The following is a 15,108-nucleotide window of genomic DNA, read 5'->3' as shown; positions in this document are numbered from 1 at the left end:
CAAAGCAGTGTCTATGAAGCTTCTAGTAAGCTTTTCAATAAGATATTATGAAATTAATCTACTTTTATCTACTCCACCTATTCATATCACTTAGGTAATAATTACAATAAATATATGTTCGTGACAATCATTTACTTCCATTTATGACAAAATAACACCCATAGCAATATCTGATGCATTTATTTTCATGAAAAAATGCCTTTGAAAAGTCGATGTTATACAAGATTGGTATAGAAATAAATACTATCTTTAAGTCTTCAAAACATGCTTTAATTTCTTTGCTCCACTCAAATTTGTCTTTACATGTCAAGCATATAAGAAGAGCTACAACTTGAGAAAAGTTCTTAATGAAGATTTGATAATAATTAGCAAATTTTAAAAAATATTAAATATTTTTATCTATTTTTAGTATCTTCTAATCTATGATAGTTTGAACCTTCTTAAGATCCATCATAAGACTATTATTTTAAATAATTTATGTTAAAAAGTCAATTTGAGTAATGTAAAATATATACTTTTTTATCTTAGTATATAATCTTGCATCTCTTAGTTTTATAATATATGACAAACATAAACTTCATGTTTTTCTATATACTTAGAATAAATTAAGATATTGTTGATATAATAGATGATAAAATTGTCAAGAAACTCACAAAAGATATCATTTATTACATATTAAGAAATTGTAGTTAGTATATCTGTAAGTCTAAAAGGCATTACATTATATTTGAAATATCCATACTTAATTCAAAATATAGTTTTTCATTTGTCTCTTTCTTTAATGTATATTAGATTATATGTTTTTTTAGATCTATTTTTGTATAGATCTTTTTTTTATTTAATTGATCAAAAAGTCTTAAAATCAAAGATAGACGGTATTTATATTTGATGGTAATCTTATTGAGTCCTCAATAGTCCAAATATATTTACAAAGATCCATCTTTTTTCTTTAAAAATAAGATAGGAGCTTTGGCTAAAAATTTAGAATAATATATAAAGTTCTAAATCAAGTTCTCATCAATGTATTCTTTGAGTACAACCAACTTGTTCTATGATAGGCTATAGATTGGTCTAAATGGTGGTTAAGCTCTTTCTTGAAGATCAATAGAATAATCAAAATAACAATATTGTAAAAAAATATTAATATTTTTTATTTCAAAAATATCTTCATAATCTTCATATTGGCTTAAAATATTAATTGAGATCTTTTTTTCATCAACAATAGATGTGATATATATAAAAAAAAATTCACCATTTTTTTGCAACATGCATGAAAGTTCTTACACCTATTAATAAAAGTTTGGATATATTGGTCTTATGGATCTCTACTTGCCTAGCAGAATCTTGGATTAAACTATAAAAATAATCAAGATTGTAGAAAATTTAGTCTATGTGAGAATTATATCTTTTTAATTAGTATAATTCTAAAATAATTAGGTTAAAAAGATATCTAAATATATTAAATATTACTAAATTTTTATGATTATTAGTTGTTACTTCTAAAAATATAGTTTCATATATAACACCCTTAAAAGTTAATGAATGACCATCTATTATTTCTACATGCACATGTTTAATTTTTTTAATTAAAAATATATCTTATTTTTTGACAAAGTCTTCATCTATAAAATATGCTAAGGCTCCTAAATCCAAAAATGCTATGACTTTGTGATTTTTTGGTCCTAAATAAACTTCTATTTTAAAATAAGATAAAGGATTTGAATAGAAAATAAGATCTTTAATAGTAGTTACATAAGATTCTAGCTATATAATTCTTATTATAGCTAAAAAAACTTATTTTCTAACACATCTTCTTCTTTAGTAACTATGTTCTTTATTTTGTGATAACATTACTTCTTTGAATAATATTGAGTAGTGTGATTGGATTCTCCACAATACAGGCACAAACCTTCTCGTTAACAACAAGTCTTTTCTTGCTCAACAAGTGATTTAAAATATACCATATCTATTTGCATTGGTTTTGACTTTCATGAATAAGTTTTTGAAAACTTGAAAGCTATTGTCAATTCTTGATTTATTTCTCTCTAATCAAATCTTTATTCTTGATGCCTTTTAAATAATTGATTGTTATATGGAATGTCTTGAATAATAAATTATTCTAAAAATTTTACTTTTGGCATTGTAAATAACAAATCTTTAATATTTTCTTTCAACCCATATTAAAATTGATTGATAAGAGCTTTGTCCTTTCAATCTATGTCACAAACAAGGTTTTGAAATTTAGAAGCATATATGGTGGCTGATTAAGATCTTTGTTGTAAAGATAAGAGTTTGGTCTTTGCTACTCTTCCTCAATCAATTTCTTTCAATGTCACTCTAAATATTTCTAGGAATGAATTCAAATAATAAAAGAGTCCTGAATCCTTTTCCATTAAAAGTACAAACTTAGAAAAAACACCTCTAGATAGAAGTATGCCTATGAATCCAACTTGACTAAATCCATTAAAGTATTGGAAGGGATGCAACTTTAGATAGAGCTTGATTTGTTGCAAAAATCTTCAAAATTTTGATCTTGTTCTATCAAACTTCTTAGGTATACTAATTCTTATCCTTTTCACACTTATACAAGAAAAACTTTCTAGATTTGGTTGTATGGTTAATCTAATTGCTTCTTTCAATTGCACAATCTTTTGACAAAGACTTTGAATTTTTTCTATATGCATAGGATTAGTATTTTTGTAGTTGGTGTTGGTGATGTGTGAAATTTCTATCCTAAGAGTATTCACAAGTTCATGAAGTTTTGCATTAGTTGCAAATCTATTTTTACTTCTATCAAGTGTAGCATCCATAATTTTTTCTTTCATTTTAAATAACTTAACACAACTACAAGTTAAGTTAGAAGAAAATAATCTACAACTTCTAATATCAAATAAAAATTTTGAAAAAAAAGAATAATTTACTTTTTTTAAGAAAAAAATTAGTATTAAAAAAAAAGAACAATTTTTTTAAAGATAGATAATTTGAAACCTTCAAAATACAACAATATAAAAGAAATAATCGACTCAGTTCTAAAACAAGATAAAAACAATGATTTAGCACTCTTCTGAAATTATCAAGGACATGAATCTCAAAGAATTAAAATATCAATACACTCTTTTATCACTCAAAAAGACTAAAAAATTACTCAAAGATAATATAGTATTAAATTAGAATAGGTATTGCCAAAGACAAGAAGACTAGAAAGTCTTGAAACAAGATTAAAGACTAAAAATGCATTGACAAGAGTAAAGAAGGCTTCACTCTTGCTTCTATATATTATCTTAACTAAGAGCTACATGACAATGTTTTATAGGACCTCCAAAATATTTTGACTTTGCAAGGCATATATATTAACTTATAAGGCAAGTTTTTTATATGTGCACCATATAACTTGTTCCATAAGCTATTAACACGTGATCAACTTGTTGGTCAAGTTTCTAACCTACTGTTCAACTTCAAATACATGTAAAGTCAAAGCAATGTCTATGAAGCTTTTAAGAAGCTTTTCTAAAAAATATTATGAAATAAATCTACTTTTATTTATTTCTACTTAATCATATAGGTGAATATTAGAATAAATATATATATATATATATATATATATATATATGACAACAATTGAAAATTTACATGTTGATTATTAAGAGAAAAAAAATCATATTTTAATGATAATATCTTTTAATAATAATAATATTTTTATAATAAAAATTTATATTAATAATAATAATATTTTTATAATAATAATAATATTTTTATAATAAAAATTTATATTAATAATAATAATATTTTTATAATAAAAATTTATTTTAATAATAATAGTATTTTTTGATAAAAATATATATTATCAATATTTATAATATTTATAATATTATAATATATTTTTAGATATTACAGCAAATATATAAGCTCTAACTTAAATATTTTTCATTTGCATTCATATTTGCTAATAAAATCTTTTCATGAACTTTTGAATTTGAATCACGTCAAAAAAATAAACCATTATTATAAAAGAAAAATGGTCTCAAATGTTACTTATACTTGCTTAAGATATATATATATATATATATATATATATATATATATATAATATTTTTTTATTAAATTATATAGATTTTTTAATTAAATATCATATAAATTTATTATGAAAGATCTTATAGCTTAATATTGGTTTTAAAATAATAGTAAATTCTTAGCACCAAAATGTATGGTCTATGTCTTATATCTCAACTACACACTACATATGCACTCATTTATATACTTATATCTTATATATTTTAAATACATGCTACATATGCACTCATTTGATTACTAATCATTTTTTATTTCTATGCATCTTTCAATTCTTCATGCTCTACATATCACTATAATTGGCTTTGACAAAGAATCACCAATGACTAATTTTATTAAACAATGTAGCCTAAAAGACGTCTTTGGCACTGAAGGCATGCCTCTATTCAAATTTGTTCATTGTTTAAGAACATATTCATTTCTTAGAAGTTGGTTTCACTTAGTGCATATAATCCTTTAAGGTCTTTATCTACTATGTTATAAGAATATCTTTACCAATTTCAAAGATGAGTTATTAAAATCAATGAAGTTTTACAAATCAATAGAACATCTCTAGTTTCAAAAAATCAAGTATAAAAATGGTTACAATTGTGTTTTTGTAAATTGATATAGAAATTGCAATACTTTGTACATTCAAACTAAAGAACTTAAAATCCATTCTGAAACTTGAAGAAAGATAATGAAAAAACTTGACTTTTTTTTGGTGTAATAAATATAGTTTTAATTCTCTAATTTTTTGATGTCACTTGATTTATTAATCATTAAGGTGGCAATTATGGCATAATATCAAAGTGAGTCATGAATTGTATGTTATATCCAAGGGCTTCAATATAAACAATACTTCTTCAAACAACTTGTGACTAATGATTGAAGTAATAGTCTTAAACTAATGATTATAATTGATGACAAAACAAACTTAAACAATAGTTGAGGTAGCTATTGCTAGAAAATACTAAATTCAATTCAAGACCAAAGAAGAACTCTATTGCCAGCCAATACCATATAAAATCCAAAACTTTATCAATATGAGAAGATTAAATATTAAATATCAATAGACACCTTGCTTCAAAAGCATTTCAAAATAATTCTATATTTGCTTTGATTATTTATATTTTCTAAGTTTAGGCAATTATTGGATGCAAAGAAACTTATGCAAAATAAAATACAATACCTGAAGGATTAGAACTTGTATTACAAAAGACTCAAATAGAAGGGTTTTGCAAGGATTGGCTTTAAAACAAATTTGATCACCAATTTACTCATTAAAATCAATCTAAAGCCAAAAAAAAAAGATAAATCTTATTAGCAGTAATAGCACTCATATGGAAGTAAGTAATAAAGTAGGCAAAAAGACACAAAAAAAATACATAAAAAATAAAAAATAAATACCATACCTAAAAAAATAAACAAAATGTATGCATTAAAGATTTACAACTTCCTTTCTATATCCATAACTAGTCTTCTCTCTATTGAACTACCAATAGACCATAACCAGTCAACCTCCAAGTACTAATCTTTTAACCTACAATTGCTTCAAATCCTACATTTTTTTTTTTTTTTTTTTTTTTTTTTCTACATAAATTCTCTTTAGTTCATCAATTCTTATAGCTTCATCATGTCTTGGAATACATAGCAAAGATAGCTTTAGATCTTGTAAGAATGAGAGGGTGATGGATTTTGACTCAAAATGGAGAGCAATTGTGGGTGCAAAGAGAGGCAAGTACAACACCTTATATCAAGACATCAATTAGGTTTGGCAGATCAAAAAGATGTTATTAGGTTCCAACAACTTAATTCTTAGATTACTTTCCAACCACTTTGCATTCCTCAAGTTCTTTGAATTCTCCACATTCTCCATATTTCTTTTCCAATAGCCAATCAAATTATACTTTTATATCTTATCTTATACTTAAGTTGTTTTATATAATAGATGTATATATATTTCATTTATTATGTCTAAAATTATATATAATATTTTAAACTAATACTTAAATACACCATGAAATTAAAAAATTTGTAATTACAATATAAACTAATTATTTGAATATAATTAAAAATGTATGCATGTATAGATCAATCATTTATTGTAGTATAAATTTTTTTTTAAAGTTTCAAAAACACAATATACATATCTTAAATAAAAGAAAATTCTAGGAATGAAATAACATTAGTTTTGTGTTGTTATATTGATATTATTTTTTATAAAGTTTTGTAAACCATTTTCATCACCAAATTATTATAACTATATTAATTATAGATGTGAAAAATCTCACCTATTGTTGCAACAAAGTTATTATCTTATTATGCTTTATTTTTAAATCTTAGGTTATTATGATTATTAAGAAGGTTATTATTAAGAATTTTTTATAATACCTTTATATTACTTTTTTTACAACCATTTATATAAAAATACCATTAATAAAAAACATTCATTCTTTAAAAAAAGATATGTTACTAATCATAAATCATTAATTTTCCAAAAAATTGTTGTTGGCCAATTAGGATTTGTTGTAAGTTTAATCAATTTTATTACCACAATACCATTTTTAATGTAATTGATGGTCAGAGAGTTCGCTTAAGTTTTAAAAAATAGAAGTAAAGATTAAAAGATATTATTTAAAAATATAAAGTAAATAAAAATATAAAAATAATAATTATAGTAGATATTATGTATATAATGTCTTTCATTAAAAAAAATTAAAAATGCAAGAAGGAAAAAAAAGAAAAAAAAAGAAAAAAACATTCTGAACAAGATCTTCTAAATTCTACTTTAATGTTACAAAGTGTAAAGTTATATCACTCAACATCCATGCTCCACAACTTTCCTCAATATTCAAAGAATCTTCAGTTAAAAACCAAAATCAATCGAAGCCCAATCCACAAGATATAACTTGAAACCAAATGTATTCTCTGCACAAAAGAATTTTCATATTCCATCTCATCCCTCTCCTACTCCAAGTTGGAACCTTTATAATTGTAAGCTTGTACCTTACACCTTATTTTTAGGCAAACTTAAGGTGCAAGATTACACTTCATATATAAATATACACATATACACATATACACATATACTTCACGGCTTGATTCCTTTTACAAGAATGCACCGTTCGGCACGGATCATGGCTATTCATTCTGTGTGAACTAATAAACTATTCAAGGTGGGGGCATTCATTTGCCTCAGTGAAATGTACCGTTGTGACAAAGGAAGAAAAGAGTGAAAAAGTGGGTATGCTTGGCTTGGCTATGGTGCAGATGATGGAAGGCACCCCAACACGGCAACAAATTTCCATATTCATTGTCAAGGCAGAAAAACAACTTGTCTGAGACCTGAAGATCAGCCGTTGTGGCTCTCTTCATGTTCGGAGAAGCAGTGCAGATGTTCGCAGTCCCTGAACTCAGTTACAAACGGCTCCTGATATGCATATTGATGGCGGAGCCTCGGATGCGAGGCATGGATTCATGCAACTGCTTTGCATTTCTAGCCCACACTGCAACCGCAACTAGAGTGGCTAAGATGATGGCTCTCTTGTGAGTCGTCCTTGAATTCCAAGTTGCGTGTGACTCCGGCTTCCCAGTGACACTGACCCTCTCCAGATCCCTCAAGTGCTTCACCAACTGCTCCCCAACGGTGGCATTGAGCTGGTCTATGGAGACTGATGTATTCAGCTTCGGCAAGCTTGCACTCAACTTCGGCGATTCCGGGGCGTCGTCTTTCGCTGTGCCAATGACCACAAACCATTAGCTCAACATCTATTATCCGATCTCAACGATCCTAGCCATAAAATGCATACTTTACTTCTGCAATGAGTTTTGATGATGTTAACTTAACTCGAACAGACGATTAAATAAAAACAGATATTGCTAATATGGCATCTCTGTTGAGCTCCCGATTTATCACCCATCCTTCACAATAACTGTGATGCGACTAATTATAAAGCAAGGTTCGACCGAGAAGTGGGTTGAGGCAAATACCCGAATCACGGAGCTTGTCCGTAGTAGAATCGTTTGCATCGGCGATGGGAGATGGAGTTTGGAAAATTATACATTTCTCACTAATTACATTTTGTACAGACTCTCCTTGAAACGCATTTTGTTCTTGTACGAGGCCAGTTCGCTGTGCGTCTCCTTCGAGATGGTCTACCGTGTCAAGGTCCAGGGGTAATGCAATGACAGGTTCACAGGTTGCAGAAGTTAAGACGTGTTGGCGTAGATCGCTTGTGGGCTGGTCAGAGGCTGATTTATGCTCAATATCCCATTCCTCATGGTTATCAAAGCTTAGAGCTAGCTCGTCAGCTCCACAAGTTTCTAACTCCTTTGCAACCTTCATGTGATTGGCTATTTTGTATCCATGGTCCTCAAGATGGAGTCCCACGACCTCAAAATCAAGGGGCACCGCAGTTAGTTTCTGTTGGAGGGGATCAGTTGTGACTTGCCCAGTAGCTAACATATCCTCAATTGTACAAGCAACATAACCCTCGGCATCCAAAATTGGCAAATGAGCATTGGAAATTTCTAATTGCTCGTCTTCCTTTGTTTGCTCGATAGATTCACTTCCACAATCATCAGGGTTGAGCACCACCACCTTCGAATCAACACCAGGAAGGCTATGGTTGACTGCCTCCTGCAAGTTCCATATCTATATGTCAGTTGATGTTGTGCTTCGTTAAGTGATAAGATCATTTGCTGGTTTCCCTGCATTGATAACTTAACAGGTACGACTCAAAGATGGTCACTGGAAGTGTGAAGGACAAATGGAAGAGGTCGTCGACCTGTTGAGAGACAAGTATTTCAACAAGTTCGGGCTCAAAAGCTCCAGAAGCTTCCACAAGCACACTTTCCTTGACCTTGACCTCGGTCTTCGAAACAACTCTTCTGTCTGTATTCGTCCGCATCATGAAAGAGATGAGGTTGACTGATCACTTAGAAATTTCGATAATTACACATGCCCCAATGCGATGAGAGAAGTCTCACGTTTTTTTGACATCACAATAGCCCCATTACTACAGCTTGGAAAATTCTTCCATGTACTACTTGGATGCATTGCAATTTCATATCTCATGAGGAATTTTCACTGAAAGGAATGCACTGCAAGAAGAGAGTTGTAGAGAATTAACATTTTTACCTTCCTTGATTTCCACATTTCCTCCCCTGAACACTGTGAAGACAAAGAAATGTCGTGTCCGGGTGATGTAACTTGCAATCCTCGCCAGCCTGCAGCCCAATTTGTCACTACTTTAGCTTGCCTAACAAAAACCAGTAGCAAACGCGGAGAAAAGCTTGCTGAAGCATGCAAGTGACATTGCAAACGAGTCGAACAAATCACGAGAAGGATTAAGCAAAAAAAGCACACGGGATGTTGAGCAAATTGGCAATTGGGTTTTTGCAAAAAATCTTGCTTTAACTAAGTTGCGCGTTGGATGAGCATTGCCTAGCAGTAGAGCCATACTATGCGCTCGTTAAAAAATTAAGGGAACATTTCGAGCAACCAAGCATAAGAAGCAGGGAATTGAAGGTTTGAAAAGCACAGGACTCACATTCTGGAAAAGAAAGCCAGAACTCCGCTGGTGCTGTTCCTTGCTACCTCGCCTTGCCCAACGTGGCTGTGCCGCGCTCCATCTTCAACCACAACAACAGTCGCATCCATGCCGACAAAGTCTTCAACCCCGATATTGTTAAGACCGCTGTTAATTATCTCACACAGTTTCGGACAAGAAATTCGTCACAACCAGTAGGACCTGAGTTCTCCGCTGCTGAGGACATCGCAACAAACTTCGACAATCCAAATCGCGTGAACGCCCACATACGGCGCCTCTGCTGCGATCAACCCAAAAAACATCGACAGTGAAGCTCACACTCACTTCGAAGCCATCGAAGGATCCACAGAAACAAGTGATACATCATTAAACGGTAGCCTCTGAGTGCATGGGACTCTCCACCTTGTAGATTCGTTACTCCAAAAGGGGGCTAGTGGGGAAGTAATACAGCCCAAAGAACAGCCACTCCCATTAATGACTGTCTGGGACGAAAAAAACATCGAAGCATACTGGTTGGTAAGCATGGGTCCCTGACGTCTACCAAACATTGCTCACAGAAACGGACAGGGACACGAACAGTCTGAAAGCACCATTGCCAGCATCGGACGCCGGCCGCAAACTGGATTCTACCCCGCCGTAGCCAACTGAAAGTGTATCCGCAAAGCAAGAAATTTCTTCCAAGACAAGGCATCGGTATTTCCGCCGTGGCAGGAGGGATGGATATGAACACCAGGGCCCATCCTCAGAAAACGTAGACTTCGCAGCGCAGTGACTGAGTTAAGTTTCTGGATCAGAAGAGTGTGAAACTGCTTGTGTATGTTGCTCTTTCCACAGCTTTGTTTGTTGATTGGTTGTGTTTCATTGTGAGTCACGATCAAAAGATTTCAGCATAATTCCATGTAGATTTGCAATATTAAATGGTTAATAGAGAGGATTAGGGGTCCATTAGAAATCCATGCAATTGTCCACAAAAAATATTTACTAAAAATTACAATTGGGGTGCCAAATGGCAGAAAAGTAGATTAGAAACAACGTCAAGAAGACAAGAAAGAGGACAAGATGATGCTCCAAAGCACCCAACTTTTTAGTGTTGTTGTATTCAATGAAGTTTGATTGAGAATATATTAGGCAGTTGGCAGTTGGCTGTGGAAGATAAAATAGAATTTGCAACAAGAAAGTCATAACAACTCTAATAGAATCATAAAAAAATTCTAATTAAATCTTAACAATGCTAATCAATCTTCAATCAAATCCAAAAGAAGTCTAAAAAAAATTACAAAAAGATACATAAAAAAAAATTATAAATTAACATCAAAGAAATATATATAATAAAGAAATCTTTAAAAATATCAAAGAAATCTTTTAAAAGTATAAAAAATAGAAACCTTAAATAAATCTTAATCAAATCCCAATGTAATCCTAAACCAACCTTAATCAAATCTTAATCAAATCTTAATCAAATTTAAAATAAATCCTAATCAAATCCTAAATAAATCCTAATGAAATCCTAAACTAATCCTAATAAAATCTTAATTGAATTCAAAATAAATCCTAATCAAGTCGTAAACCAATTCTAATCAAATTCTAAATAAATCCTAAACTAATCCTAATTAAAATGTTAATTAAATCTCAAATAAATTCTAATAAAATATTAATTAAATTCCAAATGAATCCTAATAAAATCCTAATTAATTCTATTAAAATCCTTATTAAATCATAATCAAATCTTAATTAAATCTAAAAGAGATCCTAAACAAATATTAAACAAATCCAAGAAAATTTAAAATAAATCTTAACCAATCCTTACAGCTATTTTAAAATCTCAATAAATATAAATCAAATTGTTGATCTTAACTCAAATTTCATCCATATTTCAATCCACCAGCAATTAATAAGTACACAAAATTTGAAAAAAATTGACTTTACTAATCAAAAGAAAAGCTTCTAAACCTCTTGGAAGTTAGTTGCCTTTCTTCTCCAATCTTGATGTTGATCTTTCAACACCAAATTCTCATTACTAAATTATTTAATTGCTTCAAAAAATAGTTGATGTATAAATTTTTAAGTTCAAATTAGTATCACCAATTTTTGCTTTAGTAGTACTTGTGGATATTTAAGATCATAAAAACCCTCATTAATCCTAAATTTCTAAAATCTGAAATTTTAATCCAACAAAACTCTCATATCTTTTGATCTAACTATTTGATTGACATTAAAATTCTCAAGCACATTGAAGACAAGCACAATAACAAAATAACAAAATTTCACTCATAAATGTGCTACAATACTCACACAATACTCAAAATTATAAACTTCTTTTCATTTCTCAAAATCCAAAATCACTAAGTACATCTCTCACTTTGAAAAGCCCTCAAAAACTCAATATGACTCCAAATTACATGAAACCAATTCTCAAAAAACCTTTCACTTATTTCCTTCCAAATTCCACACTTTGATCAACCAAAGAATTCTGGAATTGCTATAGGTGTGCAATTTTGTGCCTCATGGTCTAATTTTGATCCATATTCATATCAGTCCTCTTTGAATATCAATTCTTAATATTTTAGAAGAATTTTTGTTAATATCTATTTTTAACTCTTTCATGAAGATATCTATTTGATTTATTTTTTAATCTTTTTTTTACCTTATTTATGGCCTTATAAAGTAAATAGTTTTTTTTTAAAAGGAAAAATTAACATTTATTAATTTTTACTACTTCTTTATCTATCATCCATATTTCTAAGATAATTTGCTAAAATATTTTTATTCAAGCTCCTCTATAATATAATCTTTCTTTTCTTTTCTTACCTAATGGTTGTATTACAAGACAACAACAAAAGGAGCATTCAAGAGTAAAAGCATTTTTTACATCTTTGTTCAAGGATTAAGTAAGTATTCAATTATAGTAATAAGTGGGATATTTAACCTAGCTCTGAATCCTATATTATATATGTACTAATAACAATAAGTAATATTATGGTAGAACTGTAGAATAGTTCAAGATTTTTACTCATGTTACTCTGAACTAGTCCCACAAGTGATGTAATGGAACTTTTACAATTAGAATTTAATATAATTTTGTATATGGAGGTACTCAAGGCGTGAATAATTCATATTCTAGTAGCATCTATTATATTAGGAAAAAGAGGCAAGTCAAAAGAGCTTGTAAACACAATCAATTGGAGCCAAAGTTAATAGTTGTGATATCAAACCTAAGCAAGTTTATGTCTACTAATTCAATCTATACCATTCTAAATATAATTCTTTTTGAGGACTTATCCTACAATAACACTAATTTTTTATTTGATATTTGTATGATTGAAATGTACCTAAATAAAGAAAAAACAAATGTAGAAATAAATCATTTACAATGATGTGTTATAATTGCTTATTTTGTTGGAAGTTGCTCCTCAAACAAATATTTGTAAGCATGGCTAGAATAACTGAGAACAAAGATGCAAGAAGAAATGGAGATTGGCTAGGATCTTGATCTCTAATTTTTTTCAAATAATAAACAAGGATAAAGTTACATCTTAGAAAGTTCTTATGCAAACTCCATACATCTCATAGTAGAGTATGTATATCCTTCAACCATAGATAGTAGGATTCAACTTAAGTCATCCTATTGGCATAACAATATCAATGTGGATCATGCTCAAATCAATCCCTAATAAATTTTTGAATACTACCTAACACCTTATTCAAAATCTTGAAGCAGTATTGGAAAGAGATAAGCGCAATCAATTTAAGGCAAATAGAAAATTTTGCATTGCCTTCATGAATTATAGTCCATATAGTATCACAACTAGAAATATCACAAAAATCTAAGTGGACTACAATAATTTTTCAATCAAGTGCAAATATTGCCTATCTACCTCATATTTGATATGTGAATGCTTGATGATTCATTTCCAATGACAAACAAATAGATCAAATAGTGATCACATATCATCTTGTCTCAATCATGCTAAACAAAAATTTCTACATATACAAAGGACTAGTCTACAATAAGTCAAGCCATAAGAGTTTACCTTGATCCAGCTTGAAATAGCTCAAGAAAAAAATCCAAATCTATTTTTTATCTTAATTTAGATAGACTAAACTAAGAAAGAATTAAAATTGAAAGAAATAGAAAGAAGAGATATGTCAATGCTCCCCTCCAAAAATAACTTTAAGAGAGCAACAAAATATGTCATTTGGATTGAAGGTTGTTTGGTCATACATAGATCTAAACAAAGGTCTAATCTTGTAATTTATTTTTGTAGAGGCTCACCAAAGTAATACATAAGATATGACTAATACTTTCCATTCGGTCAATTTAGGAAGAGCTAAAGCAAGATCTTAAGAGACCTTTCAATCTTTTGGCACCATTACAAGACTGTCAAGGCATACAAATTGAGAGATAACAAACTACTTAATGTCCATCTTCACTAAATGGCTATGCAACCAAGGCTTACCAAATGAATTAATCAACTCTCCCTCCTACAACCAATTATCATCTAATTCTTTAGTACAACAAAACCAAAGGTTAAGTTTTTCAAAGTACTAGTGTTTTTTATGCCTCAATAAGCAAAAGAAAAAAAAAAAAAAAAAAAAAAAAAAAAATCATCCTCAAGAAAAATCAAGAATGACCATTAAGATCAAAAATCCATCTCCTTATATTTTAATTTATAAAAATCGTAATTTTAACATAGAATATATAAAGCTTAAATGACCTCACCAAATTAGAGATTATATATAATTATTACCAGATATATACATATATATATATATATATATATATATATATAATAACTTTAATATATATCCAAGAATATAATTTAAGAAGAATAAAGCCAGCCACATTGTAGAATCCATTTTGGTCTAAAATAGACTCTTTCGGTTAGGAGGCCAATGTAGTATATAATCACAAAAGAAATAACAATAGCACTCTAAGTTATGAATAAAGATAAATCCTTTGGTTTGGATGGAATTGTCTTAGAATTTTATGAGACATTTTGGAATATAATGGAGCCAAAATATGTAGTGATAATACAAGAGAGTATTTTCAAGGGTTGACTTTCTCCATAAGTGACACAAGGGCTAATAGCATTAATTCATAAAAGAAGAATTAGACATGACCTATCTAATTGGAAGCCAATCATAATGCTCAATATTGAATATAAAATATATACAAAGGTACTTCAACTTAGGCTCCAATCAATGTTAATAAATATTATTAATTTAAATCAATGTATATTTTAATCCAATTGATTCATATTCAACAACATATTCTTGATACATGAAACTATATTATAAGCAAAGAAATCAAGATAGCTACTCATCTTTTTAAAACTTGATTTTTCAAAAGCACATGATATGATTGAATGGAACTTTATTTTTTCTCATGATGGCAAATATGAGATTCTCTTAAGACTTCAATGTTATTGTCTATCTATTATTCAATGGTCAATGAAAGCTCAAATGGTGTATGTAATAACTTACTTATTTAATCATCTTCTAATCA

The 15,108-nt window shown here is 29.3% G+C and overlaps 1 protein-coding gene across 2 annotated transcripts; it reads right to left on the bottom strand.

The window, feature by feature from the left end:
* Nucleotides 1-7,027: 7,027 nt before the first annotated feature.
* LOC112295837 (uncharacterized) lies at nucleotides 7,028-10,343 on the bottom strand. 2 transcript variants are annotated; one of them, XM_090244797.1, is made up of 6 exons: nucleotides 10,005-10,243; nucleotides 9,603-9,882; nucleotides 9,191-9,279; nucleotides 8,838-8,944; nucleotides 8,041-8,689; nucleotides 7,028-7,784 (listed from the first exon to the last, which is right to left on the bottom strand). In XM_090244797.1, exons 2-6 carry the CDS (start codon nucleotides 9,710-9,712, stop codon nucleotides 7,468-7,470), a joined length of 1,272 nt encoding a protein of 423 aa, XP_090100923.1. In that variant the 5' UTR covers nucleotides 9,713-9,882; nucleotides 10,005-10,243; the 3' UTR covers nucleotides 7,028-7,467. The 2 variants fall into 2 exon arrangements, with proteins under 2 accessions (XP_090100923.1, XP_024403603.1); XM_024547835.3 differs by having other exon boundaries at nucleotides 9,603-10,343.
* Nucleotides 10,344-15,108: the final 4,765 nt, after the last annotated feature.

This window comes from Physcomitrium patens, chromosome 19, assembly GCF_059467195.1.
Source record: "Physcomitrium patens ecotype Gransden chromosome 19, ASM5946719v1, whole genome shotgun sequence".
NCBI classification, from domain to species: Eukaryota; Viridiplantae; Streptophyta; class Bryopsida; order Funariales; family Funariaceae; genus Physcomitrium; species Physcomitrium patens.
Note: the sequence above shows the minus strand (reverse complement) of the source record. Positions and strands in the feature narration are given on the sequence as shown.

Excerpts from the sequence above, each read along its gene's own strand:
- LOC112295837 (XM_024547835.3), bottom strand. The coding sequence starts at position 9,712 with ATGGATGCGACTGTTGTTGTGGTTGAAGATGGAGCGCGGCACAGCCAC. Across the intron at positions 8,945-9,190 it reads AAATGTGGAAATCAAGGAAG|ACAGAAGAGTTGTTTCGAAG; the intron begins GTAAAAATGTTA and ends GGACGAATACAG. Across the intron at positions 7,785-8,040 it reads GGACAAGCTCCGTGATTCGG|CGAAAGACGACGCCCCGGAA; the intron begins GTATTTGCCTCA and ends TCATTGGCACAG.